This window comes from Lynx rufus, unplaced genomic scaffold (genome assembly GCF_022079265.1).
Source record: "Lynx rufus isolate CCGP_SWC_20201006 ecotype Redwood Valley unplaced genomic scaffold, mLynRuf1.p SCAF_4, whole genome shotgun sequence".
NCBI lineage: Eukaryota > Metazoa > Chordata > Mammalia > Carnivora > Felidae > Lynx > Lynx rufus.
In genome coordinates, this window is record NW_025814856.1 from 8,681,702 (window position 1) to 8,706,328 (window position 24,627).

General features: G+C 52.9%; 1 protein-coding gene across 3 annotated transcripts in view; it reads right to left on the minus strand.

Moving 5' to 3' along the window:
• Positions 1-24,627, minus strand: part of CACNA1A (calcium voltage-gated channel subunit alpha1 A) — a 211,479-nt gene that overhangs the window by 98,512 nt on the left and 88,340 nt on the right. For all 3 annotated transcript variants that reach the window (XM_047094938.1, XM_047094939.1, XM_047094940.1), the window contains exons 4-6: positions 19,118-19,209; positions 16,514-16,666; positions 12,950-13,143 (exon numbers count right to left, since the gene is read on the minus strand). In XM_047094938.1, coding sequence (XP_046950894.1) covers positions 12,950-13,143; positions 16,514-16,666; positions 19,118-19,209 — 439 coding nt within the window. The remainder of the gene's footprint in view (positions 1-12,949; positions 13,144-16,513; positions 16,667-19,117; positions 19,210-24,627) is intronic.

The following is a 24,627-nucleotide window of genomic DNA, read 5'->3' on the forward strand; positions in this document are numbered from 1 at the left end:
CCTCCGCGTGACGTCCTCCTCGTGTGCATGTCTGTCTCTGCGGCCAAATTCCTCCCCCAGCAGTCATACTGGATTGGGGTCCCCCCTGATGACCTCATCTTCCCACAATGACCCCACTTCCAATTAAGGTCACATTCTCAGGTGCTGGGGGTTGGGACTTCTACATAGAACTGGAAGAGGGAGGACACAGTTCAATCCACAGCACATGGTCCAACCACTTTGGAAGATGGGTTGGGAGCTGCTGCTGAAATTAGTCACGTCCCCGCACGACCACCCGGAGATTCCCCTCCTGAGTCCTGGATAGTTACCCAACAGACACGTGAACCTGCGTAAGCCAAAGGCACACACAAGGTTGTTCACAGTGGCGATCTTCATAATAGCCCCAAACTGGAAATAATCTGAATCCCCCTCGACAACAAGAGAGAGGATAAATAAATGGCATAGCATGCAATGAATGACCGCCACTTGTCACACGAAACCTTACAGAGTTCGTGTCGAGCGAAGGAAGCCGGACACAAAGGAACATCGATGTAGGATTCCGGTATACGAAACACAAAAACAGGCCAACCGGTCAACGATGCTTGAGGTCCTGATGGGGCACCCTTTGGGGAGGAGGTATAAGCAGGGACATTCTCATCCATGGCACAACATGGATGAATCTTGAGGACACCACGCTGGGTGAAATAAGCCAGTCATAAAAACACAAATGCTGTAGGGTTCTACTTCTGTGCGGTCCCTAGATTCACAGAGACAGGAAGTCGGCAGGGGCTGGGGGAGGGGGTGGGGAGTCAGTGTTCGGTGGGGACAGAGTGTCACTTTGCAAGACGTAATGAGTCCCGGAGATGGGTGGTGACGACGGCTGCCCAACAATGAGGATGTACTTAATGCCCTGGAACTGGACACTTAAAAACGGTGAAGATAGTAAATTTTGTGTTCTGTGGGATTTCACCGTGATAAAAAAAAAAAAAAAAGGAAAATAAGACAAACAAATAAAGTCAACTTTCACTGCAGACACAGACAGGTTCTGGGGACAATTAACAGGCCAGGGCTCCTAGCTCCTGCCTTTCTTCCCAGAAACACCCAAAGTTCCAAAGCTGTGCTGCTAGAAGGTTCTGGAAAAAAAGAATGGAGTCAGCAGAACAGGGCTGGACAGAAGGCACGACTGGCTTTGTGCTTTTCCTTTCCAGTGCTGTGGCAGCTGAGGGTTCTCATGCCTATTTCTTAGGCTAAATATAGTCCAGGGAGAGAAAGCCCTTACCAGCCAACACAAGAAATAGTCTGGGCCATCTCAGGAAACAGGCTTGGGATGGGAACAGAGCAGCAGGCGTGTGTCGGTGGGGGGGGGGGGGGGAGGCAGGATGGAATGGGGAGAAATGGCTGAGGCCCCTCGGAACCGAGGCGGCCCCTTCATCTCAGACTCTGCCCACACCCCAGCTCCCCAACGGGCTTAGGGCCCTCTGGGCCAAGACGTGCTGGCGAGGATGATAACAGACATCCACAGGGCCAGGCACTCGGTCTACCCGAGCTCGTTTAATCCTCCCACGGACCCCCAAAGCTGGTGCGTAATCCTTCCCATCCTCCTGGGTGAGGAAACTGAGGCACAGAGAGGTAAAGTTCCATGCCCAAGGTCTGTTCTGGGTTGCGCTGTGTCCCTCCAGAAGATGTGCTGAATTTACAACCCCGGTACCTGGGAATGTGACTTTACTTGGAAATAGGGTTTCGGCAGCTGCCATCGAGTTAAGACGAGGTCGTGATGGGGGGGGGGGCCTAGTCCAATATGACTGGCGTCCTTTTAAAGAGGAAAACACCAGGTGGAGACAGGGACGCGCAGGGGAGAGAACAGCCACATGATCACGGAGGCAGAGGGTGGAGAGGAGCCAAGGAACACCAAGGGTCAACAGCCAGAAGGAGAAGCCAGGAAGAGGCGAGGGAGGATTCAGAGGGAGCATGGCCCTGCTGACATCTTAGTCTCGGACTTCTGGCCTCCATGTGATGGCAGCCACAGATGGAAGCACCCCCCCCCCCAAGCCCCTCTGTCACTCTAACCTCGGATAACTCTGCTCCAGCCACATGGGCTCCTTTTGGCTCCTCAAATGCACCAGGCACAGTGCATTTGTGCCCACCCCAGGACCTTTGCACCTGCTGCCCCACCCCCGCCTGGAAAGCTCTCCTCCTAGATTCCTACATGGCTCTTCCCTCACCTCCTCCAGGTCTTTGCTCCAAAGTCACCTTCTCCAGGAAGCCCTCTTTGATGACCCTCCATTGCTAACCCCATTTCCTGCTCTATCTTTGCCCTTAGCGCTTCACCCTTTCTACGCTTTGTTTATTTCTCTTGATCACTGCCTACCTCCCCAGCTGGGATGTCAGTTCCACAAGGAACAAGGACAGCGCTTTTTCTGGTCCCTGCTGTGTTCCCTAGCACAATGCCAGGCATGCAAGTACTGCTCGATAAATGTTTGTTGAATGACTGAATGAGAGGCGCGTCCAAGTTCCCCGCCCAGCCCGCGTCCTTAGTTCTCAACCTGTTCTCCCTCTTCCCCTCTCCCTTGTTTGATTTTCTCCCCGGGACTGGCAGAGAACGTGTTGTGTTCTCTTTCCAGTCTGGCCCAAATGATTCCATTCCACGCTCTGGGTCCAACAACTCATGGAGAAGGAGTTGGCGCAGGGACAGGCGCGGGTTTTGATCACCAAGTGGGCTTCCCGTGGGGTCTGCTCGGGAGCAAGATGGCAACTAGATTTCCCAGGCAGAAAGGCCGGAGCTGCCGTGGCCACGGTGACGGCAGAGAACGTGGGGCGGCCCAAACCTCCCCTCCTGGGTCTGACCTCCTTTGGCAGTTCAGGTAAAGGGCGGGTGTGTGCACAAGTCTGGGTCTGGGGAACGGAAGGAGGATGGAAACTTGCTCACTTGTCATCAGTGACACTGAAAAGGATGTGCTCTTACAGTCCCGTCTTTCCTCCAAAGGCTCAAGGAGTCCTGGTGCCTGGAACACTATTCCCCATTAGTGCTGTCACTGAGTATTTCCGGTGACATGGTAGGATGGCCTGTTCTGGTCCCCCTGTGGTTGGCTGACGGCCACACGATGGCTGCTGGCCGGTAAGGAGTGGATGGAAATAGCCGTGCCACTTTTGGACCAGAGCACTGAAGTGTCACTGTGGGACCCTCAGGGGTCTCTCTCCTTTTGGGACAGCAAGTGGCAATGTCCTAGGGGCTCCAGAGCTGGCTCCCAAGTGACCATGTTGCACACGGCCCCCTCTCCTCCACTGCCAACCCACACTGGACATGTAGCTTGAGCAAGAAAGGAGATTTGTTGTTATTAACGTCGCGGGGACTTTGGGGGATGTTTGTTACTGCCGCCTAACGTAGTTTTCCTGGCCGATACACCCTGCTGTCTCCTCAGTTTACTCTGTCAAGTCCTTCGTCTCAAATGTCACTTTCTCAATGACCCTTCCATGGAGCTCAGGAGGCGGGTGTGGAAAAAGAATGTCTCCGGCACGTCCAATGGAGACATCGGTACGCCAAAAGGTAAAGTTCCAGATTACAGTGTGCTACGTGTTTCTGTTCCCCGAGCCTCTGCCCGGAGCCCGGTGTCCCCTCGATCTTGGTGTGGTTGATTCCTCCTCACCACTCAGCCTTCAGCTCCTACAGTGCCCCCCCTCAGAGAAGCCTTCCTGGACCTCCCGGCCCAAAGGACTCCCTCCAGCCGCCCCCTCCAGCCCTGCCAGACATCCATTCTTCTCCCAGCATGCTCTGCTCTCTGAATCACCTAGTCAATTCATACACGTGCTTGTTTGCAAATGGCCTTTGCTCCCTAACACGTCAGCTCCCCAGTGCCCAGCACGGCACCCGGCACGCAGTAGGTGCTTACCGAGCAGCACGCAGTAGGTGCTTACCGAGCCTCGGCGGCATGGCGAATGCACGGAACCCTGAGGTCCCTGGGGGTGGACTGTTTAAATAACACTAAGGAGGCGAGACCGTATTTATCTCGGGTCCAAAGGATCAGGCTCTTCCCCTGGAATGCGATCCCGCACTATCGCTTTAGTAGAGGACTTCCGAGCCAACGAAAATGCCCCGTGATTTCCACAATTTCCAGGCCCGGTGGATGGGGAAACTGAGGCTGAGGAAGGCAAGGTGATTTGCTGGCTCACACAGGGTGTGGAGGGCACAGCTGGGGTGAGAACCAGCCTTCGGGCTTGCAACAGAGTGAATTTTTTTCCCCCTACTTCACCCCTTCGCTGCGTTTACGTAGTGGTTTCCATCTAAAATGGTTGGTCCAGGAGAGCCTTAAAGGAGATGCGGATTCATCCCAGCCTCGGCCCCGGGGCCTCGTGTGGTGCCTGGGGCTCAGCGAGCATTCAGTAAACACTCATCAAGCAAATTAATGACCGAGTCCCAGTAAAATTCTGAAGTGCCTTCTGTTTTATGGTTTATTTTCCTCTAATGTTCTGAGAACGGTTCATTCAAAGTATAGAGGATGTTAAAAAACACAATATTCAGCTCAGGAGAACACCCCGTTCCCCAGCCTCCCGGATAAAAATGATGTGGGTTTGACCGTGAAAGAGCCAAGGTCCCACAGTGGTGGTGCGGGAGGTCGAATGTCCCAGTTTACACCCATTGTAGATCAGGCAACGCCTGTTAATTATTTTTTGAGTCCTCCTTTACCTGTTTGCGCTCAAAACTGTCCCGGTTTGGATGATAAATTATACAGCCTCTCCGCCTGTCCCCTCCTGGGACCTCACCCCCTCCCTCGTCTGCCCTTACTCTCTCAACCAGCCAAGTGAGCCACCTTGCTGCGCCTCACAACTACCAGGCGTGCTGCTGCCCCAGGGCCTTTGCACTGGCTATCCTGGGTCTTCCTTCCTTAACATACTTCCATGGCCCCCCTCACCTCCTTCAGGGCTTATTAGGAGAACTACAACCTCTCACTCTGATGATCCACAACCCCTCTACTGCTTAATTTTTCTCCCCAAGCTCCCACCCCCCTCCCACACATGAGTCTGCAAAGAACCCATGGACGAGCCACTTGTGTTTGTAGATTCTGGCTTTGTTGGCACACAGCCATGTCCAGCCCCTCATGTATTTTCTCCGTGGCTGCTTTGCGACCGAGCAAAGCTCACGTTGTCGCAACGTGAGCTGAGCAGTTGCGACAGAGACTGTGTGGCCCACGAAGCCTAAAATATTTAAGATACTTGGCCCTTGACACACACATACATACAATCTCTTCGTTACGTTGTTGACCAACTCCACCCTCCGCTAAAATGTCAACTCCCCCCGGACAGGGATTTTTGTCTTTTCCATTCACTACATACGCAAGGCGCCTGGAAGACGACCTGCACACAGGAGGCGTTCAATGAATGTTTGTTGGATGAATGCGTGATCCCAAGCCCCCTAACTTCCGATGCTTTGATATTGGCCACAGTGAGCATCTATGAATAAAAAAAGGTTTAGGTCAAAGACCAGTGTCCACCACGAGCGGCCGTGTGTCAAGGGACACACATTCACAACCAACTATGCACACGTTGCTGCTTACTTAGCTGACGTTAACCGAAAGAGAGAAATAAAGAGTGACAGAGACAGAAAAAGCACCGAAAAGCACAGAGAGGTGGGGAGGGAGAGGGAGACAGAGAAGACAGGGGGAGGAGGAGACAGAGACAGATGTGGAATAAGAGGGACCAAGGCAGACAGGGAGACAGAAGGGGAGAGTCAGAAAGAGGGGAGGGGGTGTAATGTTTAGTTCCCAGTGCTGGGTTCGAGTCCTGATTTCACCACCCTCGGCTATAGGACCTTGGCAGGTCGTTTCAGCCCTCTGGGCCTCAGTTTCCTCATCTGGAAGATGGGGTGAAAAATGTCTCGTCTCACAAGGTTGTTCCCCAGATCAGTCGAAAGGGCAAGAAGACATGTGGCGCCCAGCGAACTCTGTAAATGGCGGCCGGAAATGAACTCAGGATGTCTTGTCCTGCCAGGACCCCCTGGCTGCTCACGAAGGGTCCTGTTTTTTGTTTTTTTTTTTTTAAGTTTATTTACTTTTGAGAGACAGAGACAGAGCGTGAGTGGGGGAGGGGCAGAGAGAGGGGGAGACACAGAATCCGAAGCGGGCTCCAGGCTCCGAGCTGTCAGCACAGAGCCCGACGCGGGGCTCGAACTCACGGACCGCGAGATCGTGACCTGAGCCGAAGTCGGATGCTTAACGGACTGAGCCACCCAGGTGCCCCCATGAGACGGGCAGGAGGGCCCCAGCCTCTCCGCCTCCCGTCCCTGGCATCTACCACCTAAACACTGCTTCGAGGCTGCTCTGGCCCAGCAGAGCCCTCCTGAGCTTCCCCAAGCCTCCACCATCACAAGCGGGAAAAGACCAATTTCTGGTCACCGTATCAGGTGACAGATGTTAACTAATCGTTGTGCAACATGCGTCCGTCAAATCATTATCCTGGATCTCTCAAACTTGTATCTCAATAAAGCCAAAAACGGGCGCACCCGGGTGGCTCAGTCGGTCGAGCGTCCGACTTCCACTCAGGTCATGATCTCGCATTTGTGGGTTCGAGCCCCGCGTGGGGCTCTGTGGCGACAGCTCGGAGCCTGGAGCCTGCTTGGGATTCTGGGTCTCCCTCTCTCTCTCTGCCCCTCCCCTGCTCGTGCTGTCTCTCTCTGTCCTCAAAAAATAAAAAATAAGACATCAAAAAAAAAAAAAAAAACCTTAAAACAAAATACAAAAAAAAAAAAAATCTCTGAGGGGGGCTCTTTTGCTCCTGATTTCTATCTTTTCTGCCCCAAACTTTATTTTTTAAGTTTTAATGTTTTATTTACGTTGAGAGAGAGAGAAAGCGAGAGTGAGAGAGCCTGAGTACATGAGTGGGGGAGGGGCAGAGGAAGAGGGAGAGAGAGAATCCCAAGCAGGCTTTGTGCCATCAGGCTCTGCTTAACCGACTGAGCACCGCCCCCCCCCCCCACCAGGCGCCCCTGCTCTGGATTTTAGACAGCTTTAAGAAATTACTCCGTTAAAAATTAAACTGCTCTCTCTCTCTCTCTCCCTCCGTCTCTCCCTTCCCCCATATCTATTTCCCAGACCGGATCAGGGCACCTGGTCCCACCACGTCCCTGGCTGGCAACCACAGGCCATGCTCTCAACCTCCGACTCTCATTTGTAATTCGGGGGGGGGGGGACGGTAACCTCTCCTTCTCATGTTATTCATAAACCAAACTCCTGACTTTATTTGGATTTCATCGGTTTTCCCATCGATGTCCCCTTTCTGTTCCCCTTGCAGTTCCCCGCGCTGCATCTAGCAATCACATCTCCTTCGGCCCCTCTGGTCTGTGACGGTTTCTCAGTCTTTCCTTGTTGATCGTGACCTTGACGGTCTGGAAAAGGACAGGCCAGGTATCCTGCAGGATGCCCTCCATTCTGGGTTTGTCCGATGTTTTGCTCATGATTACGCAGGGGTTGTGAGTCTTGGGGAAGACGGCCCATGGGGTCCCTGCCCCTCACGTCAATCAAGGGCCACACGATTACATATTCCCTGGGGGTGTTGACTTAAGGTGGGGTCTCCCCACTCTAAAATGACAACATCTCCCGCTTTGCTACTCTATTCTTTGGAAGCAAGTTACTAAGTCTAGCCCACCCTCTAATTAGTGGGGAGACTAAGTTAAGCGTCCAACTCTCGATCTCAGCTCAGGTCTTGATCTCAGGGTCATGAGTTCAAGCCCCGCGTTGGGCTCCATGGTGGGGATGAAGCCTGCTTAAAAAATAATAAAGTAAAAACGACCATTTGTCATTGCTATGTCAATCAGCCCTTCGGTGCGGGCTCTCTCTGGACACATTAGTAAGAAAAGAGCACCCAACGTACCATGGGCACACTGGGAAAATGTTCATGTCCCTCTTCCTCCCTGTTTCCTGGTATAATCTTTTTCCCCCCTCCTAAATAGATAACAAGACAAGTTTAAATATTTTTTTTTTCCCGATTGTAAAGGAAATTGTGATCTCTGCAGAAAAATTTGGTGATACGGAGAAGTATCGGGCAAATGCCGATTCCTGAATCCTAGAGGCCATCTTGGTAGTGTTTTCCAGTCTCTTCTTCCTAACTTCTATTTTCAAACGCACACGCTTGAGCTCAGAGCACCCTGGTCTCAGACTTCCCGTCTTCAGAATTGTGAGAAAATAAACTTCCGTTGTTCAAGCCACCTGCTCTGTGCTGTTTTGTAACGGTAGCCTGAGCTAAGACATAAGGTTTACCTCACCTTGATTCTTTTTTTATTTTTTTTTTATTTTTTATTTTTTTCAACGTTTATTTATTTTTGGGACAGAGAGAGACAGAGCATGAACGGGGGAGGGGCAGAGAGAGAGGGAGACACAGAATCGGAAACAGGCTCCAGGCTCTGAGCCATCAGCACAGAGCCCGACGCGGGGCTCGAACTCACGGACCGCGAGATCGTGACCTGGCTGAAGTCGGACGCTTAACCGACTGCGCCACCCAGGCGCCCCAATTCTTTTTTTAAACAACGTTTTATTTATTTCTGAGAGAGAGCACGTGCGAGTAGGGGAGGGGCAGAGAGAGCGGGAGACAGAGAGTCCTAAACAGGCTTCACGCTGTCAGCGCAGAGCCCGGCTCGGGGCTCAAACTCGCAAACTGTGAGATCACGACCTGAGCCGAAATCAGGTCAGCTGCTTAACCGGCTGAGCCACCCAGGCGCACCGCCTGTATGCTTTCCAGAAAATCGACTTCCCCGGGGCGCCTGGGTGGCTCAGTGGGTTAAGCGGCCGACTTCGGCTCAGGTCTTTGATCTCGCGGTCCGTGAGTTCGAGCCCCGCGTCGGGCTCTGGGCTGACGGCTCGGAGCCTGGAGCCCGCTTCGGATTCTGTGTCTCCCTCTCTCTCTGCCCCTTTCCCCGTTCACGCTCTGTCTCTCTCTGCCTTTCAAAAATGAATAAATGTTAAAAAAATTTTTTTAAAGAAAATCAATTCCTCCCTACTCATCATTAGACAGTGAGCATTTCCCTGCATCCTTAAATATTCTCCCAACAGATGCTTTTTAATGACGGCGTAATATTCCCTCATACAAAGGGACCATACGGCACTTAACCGCTTGCTTCCAGCTCTGTTCTATTTTTGTAAGTAGCGCTGAGATGCACATCCCGATATAAACCTTTGTCAGCACTGCTGATTAGTGGAGGTTAGGCTTTTTCTGAAAGGCGCTTTAACCAGGAAGCCACGCGGCAAAGAAAAGAAACCAGTCGTCGTTGGGGAAACCTGGAGGAGGGCCGAACACGCCGTGTAGGTCAGCAGCTGCTGTTCCCCCTGCCGCGAATGCTCTCCCACAAACAGCTGCCTGGTGCCCTGCTTCTTTGCGGACGTGTCCCTTCCTCTGAGGAGCCCTCCCTGACTGCCTGACCTAGACCAGCCCCGCCTTCCTCTTGTGCTGCTTCCGTCCTCATAGGGCAGGTCGCCATGGCCCGCCTTCTGCCTTCGTTTGCTGTCCACCTCCCACTTTAGGACCAGCTCCTTATCTGTTGTGTTTGCTTGTGTCTGTCTCCCTTACGAGAGTGGGGAGATTTTTGTCTTCTTATGGTGGGTCCCCAGTCACCTGCCCGTTTCCCAGCGCACAGTAGGTGCTCAACAGTTACTGAACACACGGCTGGATTTCAAGGACACCGAGAAAAGAAACGAGCTATTGGGACTGCCCACCCAGGCAGGCAACGTCCCCTCGGCATCTGCGCCCATCGATCCTAAGACGCTTGGAGCATGTGCGTCTGGACTGTCTCCCCACGGGGCCTCAGCTCTAGTACAACAACAGAGGACAAAGATTCCAGACACTGTGGCCGCCTGTGGCTGGATGGACTGAGGGGGGTGTCCTAGGGCTGGGCAGGGCTGGCCGAAGGCGGCACGTAAAAGGAGAGCCCAGATGAACCTGGAAAAATCAACTGCTCTGTCCTCACCAGCAGAAACTCAACGACAGCCACCTTAGTCCCTGCCTCTGGCGACGAGGGGCTCTGGTGGCTGTATGGGATGCCAAGGGCCGTTGGCAGCTACTAGAAGCTGGAAGAGGCCAAGAAGGATCCTCCCCTACAGCCTTCGGAGGGAGCCTGGCCCTGCCTAGGCCTCGATGTGGGATTTCTGGCACCCAGACCGCAAGACAATGAACGTCTGTTGTTTCAGTCACCACTTTGTGGTACCAGATCACTGCTGGGGTTTCTACGACAGCGGGATGGAAGCGCATGGAAAGTTCTAGAAGGCTACTCTGAGTTAGTGGCAGCTACCAGTGGGGTGAGGGTGGGGAATAAAGTGGGACCCCACAGCTCACTCCTCTCCCTCACGTGCTGCTGGAGTTTTTTACGGGGTAAAATTCTGAAAATGTTTCTGAAAGGAGTGTCCACCGGTGGGGAGGGTTCGGCCTACGCAGACCAGGCATGGTTGTAAGCACTTCACAGGCGCCCACCTCGCCCAGTCCTCCTTCCCTGTGAGGTAGGACTGTGCTTCTGTTCATACTGCACACGGGGAAGTGAGGCACAGGGAGGCCAAGTGACTTGCCCAAGGTTGCACAGCAAGGAAAGGCGGGGGGAGCCAGGATGGGAACCCAGGCAGTCTGGTGCCTCTGACTCTGTGCTCTCACCGCTTCCCCAAGGCAGCTCAGCTCTAAGCTTCCAGGACAAACATCCCTTCCAACGATGGTGCTTGGGACTAGAGAATCTTCTGGAAATCTGTGGTCGCGCTCACACTTCTCCTCCCACCACTAAGCACATCCCCAGTGTCTTCCCCTGAAACTCTGGACGTCTTCTCCGGACGCCTGACCCCACGACACAAACCCTTGCCCGTGTTCACAAGTTTCTTAGCTTCTGCTCCCCAGTCCCTTTCTCTGCCCGGCTTCCCTTAACCTTCCTGGCTCCCAGCTGTTTCACTTCCAGGAGGGTTCATTTCCCCTGAAGCCCCCCCTCTCTCACCATGCTTGCAAAGCAAAGACCTAGAGCCCCATAAAAGCCCCCCCCCACAAGCTTTTGCAAATTGGTTGTAACCTTCTGTCCAGGGTGTTTGCCAGTGAGGCCCAAGAGAGAGACTTACGGAGGCTGTGCTCAGGCAAGGTCTTCATACAAATTAGAACACCGTGTGTCTTTCCTACATCCTTTACTTTTGTCGAAAACTAGAATCGTGGTAGACATTTGTGGAGACATTACACGCCTGTGATGTGGTGGCATGAGCAGTGTGTGACACGCACAACTGTCCACGGCACTTGTGCAATCCTGTCCCAGGCGGCACTCTCCACCCCACCCTAAAAGGAGCCACTGATCAGAAGGATGGGTTCCTGTAAATCTCCCTCCACCCGCCAAAGGGAAACTTCCTTAAGAAACATGAACTGGGACCAAGAGGAGAGTTCAGGAACCCTGTACGCAGGAGGAAGCCTTCTGGTATTGCTTCCCCAGCAGGCCAAGCCAGGACTCCTATGGGCAGAACCTTAACTGGCAATTTCGGCACTTAGGGCAGGTGGAGAGGACGCTTCTGTGAGTCAACAGAGGGATGTGTGCGGAGCAGCCCCAGGATGCCCCGTGGGGTGGCTACACCCGTGGCATCCTCGTGTTTGATCCTGAATCTCTGACTCCACACATCTCCAGCTGCTGACAGGCGACTGGCCTGGGGCGGGGGGGGGCTCTCACCTGCACAGGAGGGTGAGAGGAAGGTGTGCTCTGTTTACAGCGGAGGGGCCTCTAAAACCTGCACCTCCAAGTATCAAAATTACAAGTGCACTGTAGCCGTTGACCCAGTGATCCCACTTCCGGGAATGGACGCCACCAACCCCAGCTGTATCTGCACAAGGGTGAAAAGACATGCATGTTGCAGAGCTCAGGGCAGCACGGAGCTCAATGTCAGAGGGCGGGGAAACCATTGAAACATTTGTCTCTGGGGAAGCGATTAAATAAAAGAAAGAAAGATCTCCAGGATATGTTGTTACGGGGGGGGGGGGGGGGGGCATCACAGAACACAACAGCGCGTATAGAACGCTACACTTTGGAGTAAGAAAGAGGGAGGAGAATATGGATTCGATGACACTTACAGTTGCATAAATAACACTGAAAGCATATACCAGGGAAGTAAAGGGGTTGCACATCGTGGGGGGATAGGCAACAGGAGCATACATCTCCTTGGATGTGTCTCTAACATTTTCAAGATTTTGGACAAGAGTACTGACGGAGGCCCATATACTCTTGTAAATATTTAAAAGCTCCTAAATAAAATATGCTCTATGCCTCTCCTTTGTAAACATACTTTCAGAAGCACCAGGAAGGTCAATTTAGAACCTAGATGTCTGCACTGGATCACGACGTGAGCAAAGCCAGCCTTGCTCCCTGGCCACGCACGGCTCTGTCTGGCCCAGGGGAAGGGGGCTTCATGCATAGATGCATGGGTACTTCTGCTTGCATTAGTCTAAGCTCCAGCCACATTTGTGCCAACAGATGCTTCCAGAACATGTGGCGCCGTTGGACAACAGACCCACGGGAGAATCTCATTGCAAGTCCTTGGAATCAGAAAATTCCAGAATCCCAGATGATCCAAGAGTGGGGTCTAGAAAGTGGGGTAAGTGGTGCCAGTTCCTGGTAGACATGTCCCCTGAGCCCCGGGGATGCCTCACCCCACAGGGAGGAGCATGGCTGGCAGAGGGCCAGCGAAGGTCCCAGCACAGAGCCCCTTTGTATAGATCCAAGGATATTACTTTTTTATCCATGTTGGTTTTTGAATCGCACAAGCTTTACATATTAATAAATCTAAAATTATATTTAAACACTTGCACAGCGAAAACTTATTCAGCATCGGTCTGCCTTCCAGATTTCCATGTCCTGAGGGGCCTCCTCTACTTAAAAGTTCTGGGCACCTGCACCTCCCCTCCCTCTCTGGTTCAGAGTCCCTCCAATGCAGCCTCAGGAATTGGCTGGTCCAGGAGGGCCACCTGCCCCCAAATTTGCATCACTTACGTTGTAGAGGAGGTCAGTCCACCCTTCCATGGTGATGCACTGGAAAACAGTCAGCACTGCAAATAGGATGTTGTCGAACTGAGTGATCCCATTGTTGGGCCCTTCCCAGTAGGGCTGACATTTGGTCCCATTGGGGCAGGTGCGGGCGGGTTCCTCTGTCCCACACGGAGCCGGAGACTCACCCTGAATGTCATCTATGAAAGAGAAGAGGAGAAAAATCAGGGGAAGGGGCTGGGAAAATCAACTCTGAGAAATAGGGGCTGTAAAGATTCAATGCTGTTGCAAAAACAAAGACTACTGGAATGAATTTATCAATGTTTTTTTTTTTTTAAAGTTTGGCTTTGCTGATCTAGTCATTGGTGTCTGTTTTAGGAATTGCTTCTCTAAGCTTTATTACTTTTCCTGTGCATTTCCCAAACTTTTGCGATGCATTCCCTTTCTTTAAGGCTACAAATTGCCCTCTGAGCGCAGCTTTAGCTGCATCCCACAAAATCTGTCATGCATTATTGTCATTATTGCGCAAGTAAAATATTCTTTGACCCATAGAGAGCCAAGATACTTCTTTTTTTAAGTCAGATATATAAAAATAGAATAGTGTAATGAATCCCCATGTACCTATCATCAACTTTAACACTTATCAACTCAGGGTTAATCTTGCTTCATCCGTATCTGCTCCCCACACTTTGCCTTGCCACTAGAATATTTTTTTTAAAGCAAATCTCAGATATCCTATCATGTCATCCACAAACAAGAAGCAGGTCTCTTGATTTCCAAACACTTTCTGAGTTATCCTTTTGTTGCCAATTTCCAGCTTAATTACACTGTGGTCAGAGGATATGTTTTGTATAATTCAGTCCTTCAAAATCTGTTGAGATGTGCTCTATGTTCCCAAATACAGCCAGTTTTGGTGAATATGCTGTGTGCTTTGTGCCGTGGTTGGGTGCTGTGTCCTCCAGACTTCCATTAGGACAAATATGTCCGTCGTGTTATGCTGTTATCCTGTAGCCTGATTTTTTTCCATTTCCTTTTCTCTTCTCTCCTCTTTTCTCTTCCTTCTTCTTCTTTCTTTTTTTTCTTGAGATGTACTAGGCACAGGGAGTTGTTCTGGGGGCGAGGGAGGCCAGTACACATGGTACTTACTTACCCTTAGGCACAGGCGCTAAGTTTTCTCCCCAAACGGCAAGAGGCAGATTGTAAAAATGCCACAAGGAAAGAGGCACTTGCCAACAGATGCTGCTTTCGCAGACAACCAACGACAGCTTCGTGGCGAGGTTGGGCTGGGCGCCCGAGGTGGGGTCTGAATTCCAAGGGATTGAGGGCGAGACCCCAGGAGCACACAGGAGCACAGAATGACCTGGGTGTGTCCCCACTGGACCAGAGCAGCAGGTACGAGAGGGTCCTGTTCAGTGAGTCGCACTTTTGAAGGATTTCAGAGAGCGACATTGTCCGCCAGGAAAGCAGCCCAGTGTGCAAACTCAAGCTCTCCACCAAACAAAAATGTATCTCAATGTATGTGCTACGGGCACGAATGCCAACCTCCACTCAGCACGCAGCAGAGAGAAATAAACGATGGAATGTGTGAATTTTATTGGCCTTTGAAACTCCAGTTGAAGGTCATGCAAAGAGACACCTGCCACCCTGGGAAGTGACACACTCAGTGCTTGAGAAGCACTGACCACACTGGCCACTCGTTTAACTGGCTGGACATGCCTCCCTCATTCACGCTGCACTTGGGACAGGGGCTGCGATTTAATATAGGTTGGAAGGCAAAATCTTCTGAACAAAAGGCTAAGAGCAGGGAGAGGGGAAATGCACGGGTTCCTATAGCAGACGAGAACCGCTGTTGGTTGGGAAGGCCGCCTCTGTCCAGAACCTTCTCTGTCTCCACCCTGCGACCACATCGGGCTCAGTTCCCACCCCCGTGCAGCCCCCTGCGTCAGCCAGTGAACGCCGGTCCCGCCTTCCCTTCAATGGCTCTGGAAGGTTCGTTCATATTTGCCGGGGGAGGGGGAGATAAGAGCACGCATCGGGCTTCACTGCTACGAGCTGGTGGCAGACGAGGAGACTTGTCTGGAAGCTGTTGGAAATCAGGAAGCCCTCCACTTTACCTTTGCATTTCCCTGAGTGCGGAGCACAGTTCTGGGCGTGCAGGAACCGGGTTCCCGATGACAAAAGAGTGCAGCTGGAAACCTGACTCTCTTTAGCAAGTTTGCATCGTGGTGCTCTTGATTTCGTTCCCACCCCCCCACCCAGCCTTCCGTCCCCCCTCCCCCTGCCCCCCATCACGAAACACTCTGAGGGCTGCTTCTAGAAAAGCAACCGTCCGGAGAGTCTGAGGAATTTGGTTATAAATATATTTTAAAATTAACCTGCTGCCTGGGTGTCTGTCTATATTGGTCTCTTACTCACACGCCTTATATTTTTAATCGCGAGCTTTTCAGTTATCCTCCTAAATCGGGGCTTCCTACCCACCCCGCAGCTGCCCCACCCACATCTGCCCCCTCACAACCCCACCTAGGCCCGAGCCAGTTGTGTCTGCTTGGCTGGAGAGAAAAAGGAAGGAAGGAAGGAAGGAAGGAAGGAAGGAAGGAAGGGAAAGAAAGAAAGAAAGAAAGAAAGAAAGAAAGAAAGAAAGAAAGAAAGAAAGGAAGGAAGGAAGGAAGGAAGAAAGAAAACCAATAAAACCTCAACACTTAGGATCCAGGAGTCCTGGTTTCTCTGCTCTTGGCTGACTTTTCCGAGGGGCCCTGCCCTGTATCTCTCCCTCCTGCATTTCCGCCCGGGGTGACGAGGCCAGGCGCAGAAATAGCTCTGCCTCAATTAACACCTTCTTCATCGGGGAAAGAAATAATTAGGACATCCCATATTGAGCAAATTCACAAGCCCAGGAGAGAAGGAGTCAGGAGAAGCAAGAGAAAAAGGAGGAAGAAGAAAGCACATCTTGAATACACATTTTCCGTCCCCCGTGGGGCGGCCTGGGGCCAGGGCTCTGCCTCTTGGGGGTCACCAGGAGGAGATGGCCCGTGGGAAGCCACTCCCGGCCAGATCCCTCTGCCCACCCAGCAAGACAGGCCTGAAGCCTCTTTCTTTTCTCATAGGGACTCCCCCTCGGCGTCACCGTCCTCTCTGTCCACCCCATGAATTCGTGGTCCCCTCGCCCCGTGACCAGCCCTGCCGATGGGCCCGTCTGCACCAAGATGGCCAGTGGCGCCCAAACTGACATACAGGCTTCTCTCCTTATCCGATTCCGTTTGGTACTTGGGCTTCAGGGAGCAAAAGGGTTTGGAGAGCAGGAAACAGCACTGAGAATGTATCTGGGAGCTACCGGGTCCCCGTGTGTGTAGACAGTGGGGGAACGTCATCCGGGGACCCCAACGCAAGGCCCTAGAACTACCGAGACCTCGAGGGCTATTTCACCCCCCGCCCCTCGCTCTGCCTGCAGAACTTCAGAAGCAAGCTCTCCCAGCTGCCCGGAGAAAGAAGCAAAACCCTGCATCTCCCTTCCGGGAGCTCGTCCCCAAGGGAGGAAGCTTGGGAAAGTAACATCATGCTGCTTGGACCTACCTGTCCCCTCTTCAAAGCAGGTGGTATGAAATTTTCCCATATAAAATTCTAACCCTATGATTGCAAAAATAAGAATTGCAAAAAACAGGAGGAGGCCAATCTGCAGCAGGGGGATCATTGCCTTCATGATTGACTTCAGGACGACTTGTAAACCTGGGGAGACACAGAGAGAGCCCCACAGCTCCGTGAGCGAGCGCCCCAAACCCCAGGCACCCCGAGCACACGCGAAGCTGAGGGCGGGGTAACAAGGCTGTTCGTTATACAATGGGAACAATCCCTCCCGGTGTGTGAGGGCACTTTTTGCTTTAAAGTATTTTTGAAGTATTTGACATATGCTGTGTCATCTGATGACCTTTTAGGCAAGACAGGCGTGGAAACTGGTTGCTTTCGGAGCCGTCCTCCTAAGTGTAGGGCGGCCTTCACCCAGAGAGGGGAGCCTTTTCTTAATTCTTCCCACCGAGAGGGGGCGTCTTTTCCTAATTCATGCAAAGACTCCAGTTAGGTTAGCCCCACCTCTACTCGGGAAAGCAATCAATGTCCTAGTTCCGGTCCCGGGGAAACCAGACATGATTTCACCGGCTTGTACCCCCAGCCCTTGATGTGGGCGCACACGTAGCCCCATTTCGCAGAGGTGGGAAGCGAGACCGAGAGAGGTGATTTCATCCCAGGGCATTAGCAATAACAGAGCCAGGGTTTAAGCCCAGGCCTGAGGGACGTCAGATCCTAGGTTTGCGGCCACCGTGCGGTCAGGGAAGTCTACGGTGAAAACGAGGGTCCGAACAAAAAGCCTGAGGCCTTGCTTCTTGATTAGCAGAACTCCGCGTGGCTCATGATTAGCCCCTCCTGGTGGGGGGAAACCACGGGGGTCCGAAATGGAAGAGCGATGTTCTTCCACCCGCCTGGCAGGGTGGGTAAGGCTCCGAACACTGGGTGGCGTCAGTCCCCGGGCCAGATACCCTGCACCCACCTGCCAGCCGCTAGGGGCTCCCAGCTGCCCCTCCTCTTTGTACAACTCGGTTATCAACAGCGGCCTCACCCAGGCGGCTGCTGCCTCCCCGCCTCCCACCCCCAGCAAGTGACCAGAGAGGTACAGAAGGCCAGCAAGCAGTCTCTTCGCCTCAGGTTGGAGGATACCTAGGGGGCTACTCACAGTCTAGAGCTCTCCACGAGATCAGGCCGAGACTGCGTCCTTGCTGGGCATCTTTCCCGTTCCAGCCCGCTGTCCTCATTCTCTCTCTCCTGACAGCCCCCTCCAGATAAGGCAGGGCCCATCTGAGCACCTCGCTAAGCCTGCATCGAGGGGCCCCGACCTCGTCAACTACCCCAGCCGTGTGACCTTCACCAAGGCAGGTCACCGTCCTGAACCTTGGTCTCTCCATCTGTAAACGGGGACTGGGAGAGCACCGCCCTCTCAGGATTGAAGGAGGGAGCTCCTAGCTGCCAAAGCACCATCGTAGGTGGTGATTAATAGAAACCCTTATTAGCATTAGCTTGGGGATGATCCCTGACTCAATGCAATGCAGGCAGCTCCTGGAATCCTGCAGATGCTTCAGTAGACGTGCCTTCTTTCCACGAAAAGGCCCTGCTGGTGGTCATCGGGGAGACCTTACCCTTTAAATCTGGGTGGCAACGAACCCGACGGAAAGAGCCAAGGAGGTGGGAGAGGGTGCTAATGAGAGAAGCTACCTCACGGGCTTGTGGTGAGGACAAACGAATTTGAAAAATGGCAGCTACTGAGAGCAGCGCCTGGCACACAACAAATTATTAGCGGTAGGACGAACTGAGGCAGTGGGACAGAAAAAAGGTCGGCCCTGGTTTTTTGTTTTTTTTTTTGTTTTTTTTTTTTTGCAGCTGAACCTCCTTCTGACCCTGAATACTGCAGCTGTCCCCAAAGGGGGGGGAATGGAAGCACCCTGAGAGAAGGAGAAAGCAGCACCAGATGCCTATGGACTTTGGAGCTCATCACCGTCAAGCTGTCAGAGCTCAGGTGCATAACTTAACCTGAGCCTCAGCCTTGTCACCTGTCAAATGGGTTCACTGGGTGACTGTGAAGACAAAGTAAGACATTCAATGCATGGAAAGTTCTGTCCCTAGCGTCCAGTAGGCAGCGGGCGCTCGATACGTGGTGACCGCCACTGCCACCAGCATTACTGGCCAGGCTTGGGGCCACACTTGCTAAGCCCCAGTCCCGCCATTCTCAGCCACGTGACACTGCTCCAACGGTTCGGCCGCTCTGAGCCTCAGTTTCCCCACCTGTCAAACGGAGATGTTGCCGAGGCCCAACTGCGGAGAGCTGTGAGTACTGACTGAGCTAACATCAACACGACTCCGGACAGATAGCAGGTGCTCAATAAATGAATGGGTGCTGTGGCTCTAGGTGAGGCCCCTGGCTTGCTTTCAGAAGCTCACCCAGACCGGCTGCCAGGTTCCTGGGGGCGGGCGGGCGGTGGGGGGTCCCTTGGGGAGCTTCCCCCAAGAGAAGGTTGCCCTGACACAGGCTGGGAGGCACTCGGGGGCCCCTTCTGAGATGCTCTGCGGAGGGGAAACCGAGGACTCCCGGGACCCCCTGAGCAGACCCCTTGCCAGGGTTGGAAACTCACGCACTTGGGATTCCAGACACCAGCTTGAGCGGTCTCAGCACTCGGACTGCCCTCAGGGTCCGTAGGTCAAACTCCGTCCCAACGGTCGCCAATATGCTGGAAGAAAGAAGCCAGAGCGGAAGACAGAGGGTGGGTTTCAGGGTCAGACAGGAGTGGGATTTGACGTTAGTTGTTGGCTCGGTGACCACAGGTGCGGGACTTGACGTTGCTGGGCCTCGGGGTCCGGACCTGGAAAGCAGCGTTAACAGTACCTGCCTTATAGGATAAAAGGTGATTTGCAAAGACCCCGAGTCGGTGTATGGTTGATGGTGATCAGTAAATGCTGGACGGAGAGGGGCGAAAGTTTCCCATCACTCGTGGTCGGGGCGATGCTCAATATATTGCACAACTCGCCATCAGAACGAATCACGGGGAGGCCCGGAGGTCTGGGGGAGGGGCCCGGGAGAATGGCAGACCCTTCGGGGCTCGGCGCTCTTTATCAGCTGGAAGGAAAAGTGGTTCAGTCTGAGCAGCCCAGCCTGCATGGGTTCAAATCCCGGCTCTGCCATTTCCCAGCTGGGAGACCTTGGACAGGCCAGGACTCCTCTCCGTGTCTCAGTTTCCCCTTTTTTGTACAACAGGGGTAACCCTAGTACGGACGACACCTCAAAGGGGTGTGGGGACTAACGACACGTTGAATTGATACGTGTGACGCGGTCAGCACTACTCAGAAATAAATGAGAAGGGAAAAAAACCCAACCAAACAAACATAGAAAACCAAAGCAAACAACGCGTGTGGCTCTGCTGGTGTGGACTAGCTTGGTCATCTGAAGAAGCGTGAGGCCGCCGGTGACGAGGCCAAGCCAGCCAGGGTGACAGCGGGAGGCGGCGACAGCCGATCACACAGGGCCCTGTGGGCCGTGGCGAGGACCTGGTTCCTTCTCCAAGTGACGCGGGAGCCACAGAGGGTTCCGAACACTGGAGAGATGGGATGTGGCCTGTATGACAATGAAGCCCCCTGCGGGGCAAGGCCAGAAGTTGGGACCTGGGGACGAGGCCACCGCACTTCCGGGTGAGACTTGGCGGGTCTGGGCGGGGCTGCGCGCGGGACCCAATGGGAGCCCGGAGAGGAGCTCAGCCCCGCCCTCAGATGAACCTGCGAGAGAGTGAGGTTCAAACACAAGTCCCTGCAGCCCCGGGCTGCAGGAAAATGGGGAAGCAGCACCACCGCACACACAACCTGCGATCTGGACCGAAACCCTAGCCCTGCCTTTTCTCATTGTGTGGCTTCTGTCCTAACCTGTCCAAGCCTCAGAAATGCAGATCATCGGACCTCCCTCCAGCCCCTTGCAATCTTAACTGGCAACTAAAATGCACTCTCTTCCACCCTCCCCCCCCTGCCCTGGAAGGATGAGAAGGAATGAGGGGGGGAGGCGGGGAGGGCGGAGGAGAAGGCTTCTGTGGCCAAGAAAGCCCTATGGAGGCCTAAGTTTCATTCAGGATGTTGCTGGGGAGAAATGGGTGGGCTGGTGCCGGAGGCTCTGAACTGGAGGCTGAGGAGGTGGGCCTTATCGTATGGACAGTGGGAGTCATATAAGGTTTCGGAGCAGGGGAGGGATGTGATTAGGGTTGGCGTGGTAGAGACAGGGCTGACAGCTGACAGGACAGATGGGCAGTGATGGAGGCAGAGCGAGGAGGGAGCGGTGAGAGCAGGCCGGCGTAATGAGGGCTGGAACTAGGACAAAGGCAGTGGGAGTACAAAGGAGGCCCCAATTTAAATATAGCTGCCATTGATTGCTGGGCATCAGGGAGCTTGCCTGGGCTCATCAAATTCTGCATTCCAGCAGTTGGTAGGATGAGCCCCATTTTCCAGAGGAAACTAGAGCCCAGAGAAGTTGCTAATGCATGGAGGTCCATACCGTGGAGCAGGACCTCAAAGCCAGGACCCCAGCACGCCAGAACCCCGGTTCTTCATCTCCTGCGGCTTGTTGGATGGGGTGGGGGCCACGGTGGGAAAGACAGAAGGGAAGAATGGCTTCCTGGCTCTGAATGAACCACTAGGCAACGGTCATTCACTTATTCAACAAAGGTTTATTGAGCACCTACTACAGGGGCCCAAGGATGCCGCCATGAACAAAGAAACAATGGGAAAACATAGGGTATGTCAGAAGGTGGGAAGTGCTATGGAGAACAACATGGCAGCTGCCAGGGCTTCCCGTGGAAGGATTAAGCGTCGGGGGATGGCAGCAAGAGGAATCCAAGATGACTGTAGGGTTTGGCCTGAAATACCTGAAGGATGGGGTGGCGGGAAACTGAGATTGCAAAATGGTGGGTTAGGAGGAAGGTCAAGACCGGGCTGTGGACACGTTGAGTTTGAGATGCCAGTTGCTATGACTCCCTCGTTAAAACCTTCCATTGGCTTCCATCAGGCTTAGCATAAAATCCAAACTCTACCGGGATCACAAGACCTAGAGTCACTTGACGCCCACGGCCTGTCCTATCCCCCCACACTCTGGCCACCCCGACCGTCTGTTCCTCCCACAGGAAAAGCTCCTTCCCACCCCAAGAATGTTACAGTGGCCATTTCTTCTACTGCAAATGCCCATCCCCTTAACTCTCTCCCTCTTTGCCTGGCGCCCTCTTCAGGTCCTTCAAAGGTCACATTTCGCCTTCTCAGAGAGGATTGCCCTGGCCCCTCTAGCTAAAGAGATTCTTTGCTCTCCAGGATTATATCGTTTATTAAGCTGTATTTATTATTCCCCCCCCTTCTAGAATGTGAGCACCACAGAGACAAAGGTTGTGTGTGTGTGTGTGTGTGTGTGTGTGTGTGTGTGTGTGTAGCACCTTTTACGGCCTAGCAGGTACTCAATAAATGTCTGCTGAGTGAGAAAAGAGTGGTGGGAAACAGGGTTATGGTAGACCAGATGTCCTAGAGTAGTACAGAGGTAAAGTGAAGGAAGCCAAGGGCCCCCAGTGGAATGTTGGGAAAGAGCAACATTTTAAGAGACAAGTGGTTGAGGAAGGAGACTGGTGAAAAAGAGGAAGTCACGGAGGTGGGTGGAGACCCGGCAGGGAGGTTCATCCTAGGGGGTCAAGTTCAAAACTGTTTTGAGAAAGGCAAGGTCACCGGTCTTCAGGGCAGCCCAGGGATGAGTTGGGTGCAAGGGATGAGGAGCATCAGGTCACGGGGGGGGGTCTTGCCGGCGGAGGGGGGGGGCTTGTAAGTGCTCTATAGCCCCATGGGGACAGTGGCATTTCCATCACCGGAGAACGTTCCACTGGATGGCGCTAGTCTTGCTTCGCCCCACTAGGGCGGGGATTTTCATCTGTTTTGTTCACAGCTGTATCCCCAGTACCTAAAACTATGCCTGGCATACAGCAGGTGCTCAATAAATGCTTCTTGCATGCACAAACAATGAGGAAGTGAAAAGTAGGAGAGGCTGATGATAACAGAGTATATTCTGGAAGAGACAGAAGGCTGGGTAGAAGACAGGACTTGTCTTAAACTAGGAAAAGGATCGTGGAAGATACGATGGCTGTTTATCCAACAGCCAATCCTACACCCTCCCTTGCCAGTGGAGTGCGTCTTCCATCAGAGTCAGAAAATACCCAACAGGAAGTCTTTTTTTTCCCAGAATTCCTTTCCATGGGAGCCCTGGTCGAATGAGCCAGTCATGTATCTAACAGGACCTGAGGGGGCTGCTGGGGGCTGTTGGAGGCTTCTGGGGGGGAAAGTTTTCTTCCCCTGAGAAAAGTGGCATGGCAGGAGACAACCCCTCCTTTTCGTTGGCTGGATGCTTTTGTGTAGACGTCTTGGAACAAGGTGGCCATCTTGGGACCATGAGTGGTAAAGGTTACCAGGAAAGTCCTTCCACAGAAGACGCCACAGTGGAAAGACAGAAAGGGCTCCTTGGGGACATCCCTGGGCTGTGGAGCCAACCCTGCCACCAGCCACCCGGCCTCCAGACTTCTTGTCATGTGGACGGACAACAGCCATCCTTCCTAGTGGATAAGAGCCAGGCGGCCTGGGTTCAAATCCCGGTTCCTCCAATCACTAGCCGTGTGGCCTCGGGTAAGTCACTCAACTCTTCTGTTCCTCAGTTTCTTGGGCCGTACAATGGGGATGACAATAGTACCTGCCCCGATAGGTGTGCTTGGGATTTAGGAAGTCCTACACAAATGGTTGCTTTTGTCTTCTTCATCATTTTTCTTCTTCTTGTGTTACTTGGGGGTAAGTTATGCCGGAACCCACCAACCAGAACCCATGGTCATCGCATTGTTTCCTTTGTCAGGCTACAGGCTTATTCTTTACCTACTGAGATCTCATTTCATCCCCCAGCATCTTTCCCTGGTGAGGGTTCTACTCTCTTCTCGTGAAGAGGGAAACCGAGACCCAGGGCATGAGCTACTCGTCCACCACAATCACACAGCTAACGTGCGGTGCCTGGCTCTTGAGTCTGGCTGTGTCACCTCCACCGGGCTGCCCCTGGGGAACACCACCACCCCGACTACCCTCTCCTGGGACTTCAGCCACGCTCATTCCTCCACTAACCTGAGCGTAGAAAGGAGCTAGATTTTCCTCTGCTGGCTGGAGGTCAGGATGTCAGGAACTATTCGTGCAACTACCAGGTGCCAGGTGGGTGAGGAGGGAAACATGTGCAAAGGCCCTGGGGCTGGAGAGACCTCATGGTAAAGAGTGAGGTTACTAGCTGAGAGGGAGGGGACGGAGGACAGGAGAGTGACCAGGAGGTGTTAGCATGGTCAGAAAGCAGGAGACAGATGGAGGCCACTGTGGACCCCTGACCTCAGGTTAGAAGAAACACTTGCCCCCACGGCCAGGGTCAAATCTTCCTGAGATGGGTACTTAGGAGCATAACTGCTTCCCATGCAGTCTAGATTCTTGCCATTCATAGATCGTGCAAATCCTTTTCAGGTTTATTTTTATATCACTTGGCTTTTACCTCCTCTTGGAAAAAGTATTTCTAAAATTCCTTAAAAAAAAAAAATCTTCAAACAGAGAGAGTCAAGTTAATTGCTCTCCTTAGTTCATGGCATATTTATTTATACCTTTGGTCTTTGCACTGTCCCTCTCTGTTCATTTGCCCATTCACTCATTCACTCATTCATTCGTTCGTTCGTTCACTCATTCATTCATTCCCTTGTGTCCCCAAACCCTACTTTCATTCGCCTCTCCCAAGAGACAACCAATATCATGTTTAATTTGGTCTTATTGGAGTGCATTCTTGCAAAACATGTGCTTTATTTTGAGGGCTTATATTTTTAACTTACATTGACGGCACGAAGTTAAGCATATTCTGTTGTTTCCTGTTTTCACCCAGAACCAGGTTTTTAAGCCCCATCCTGGGTGGTCCATTAGACGTGCCATCTGGAGCTCTCACTCGGCCTGGGGCTCCGTAGGTGCATCCGCCATATTCCTGTCCCCGGGGATGGACACCAGGTGGCCTCCAGCCCCCCCCCCCCCCAGATGGTGCTGTAGCAAATAAGCCTGCACCGCCCCTCACAGACCTGGTGAAA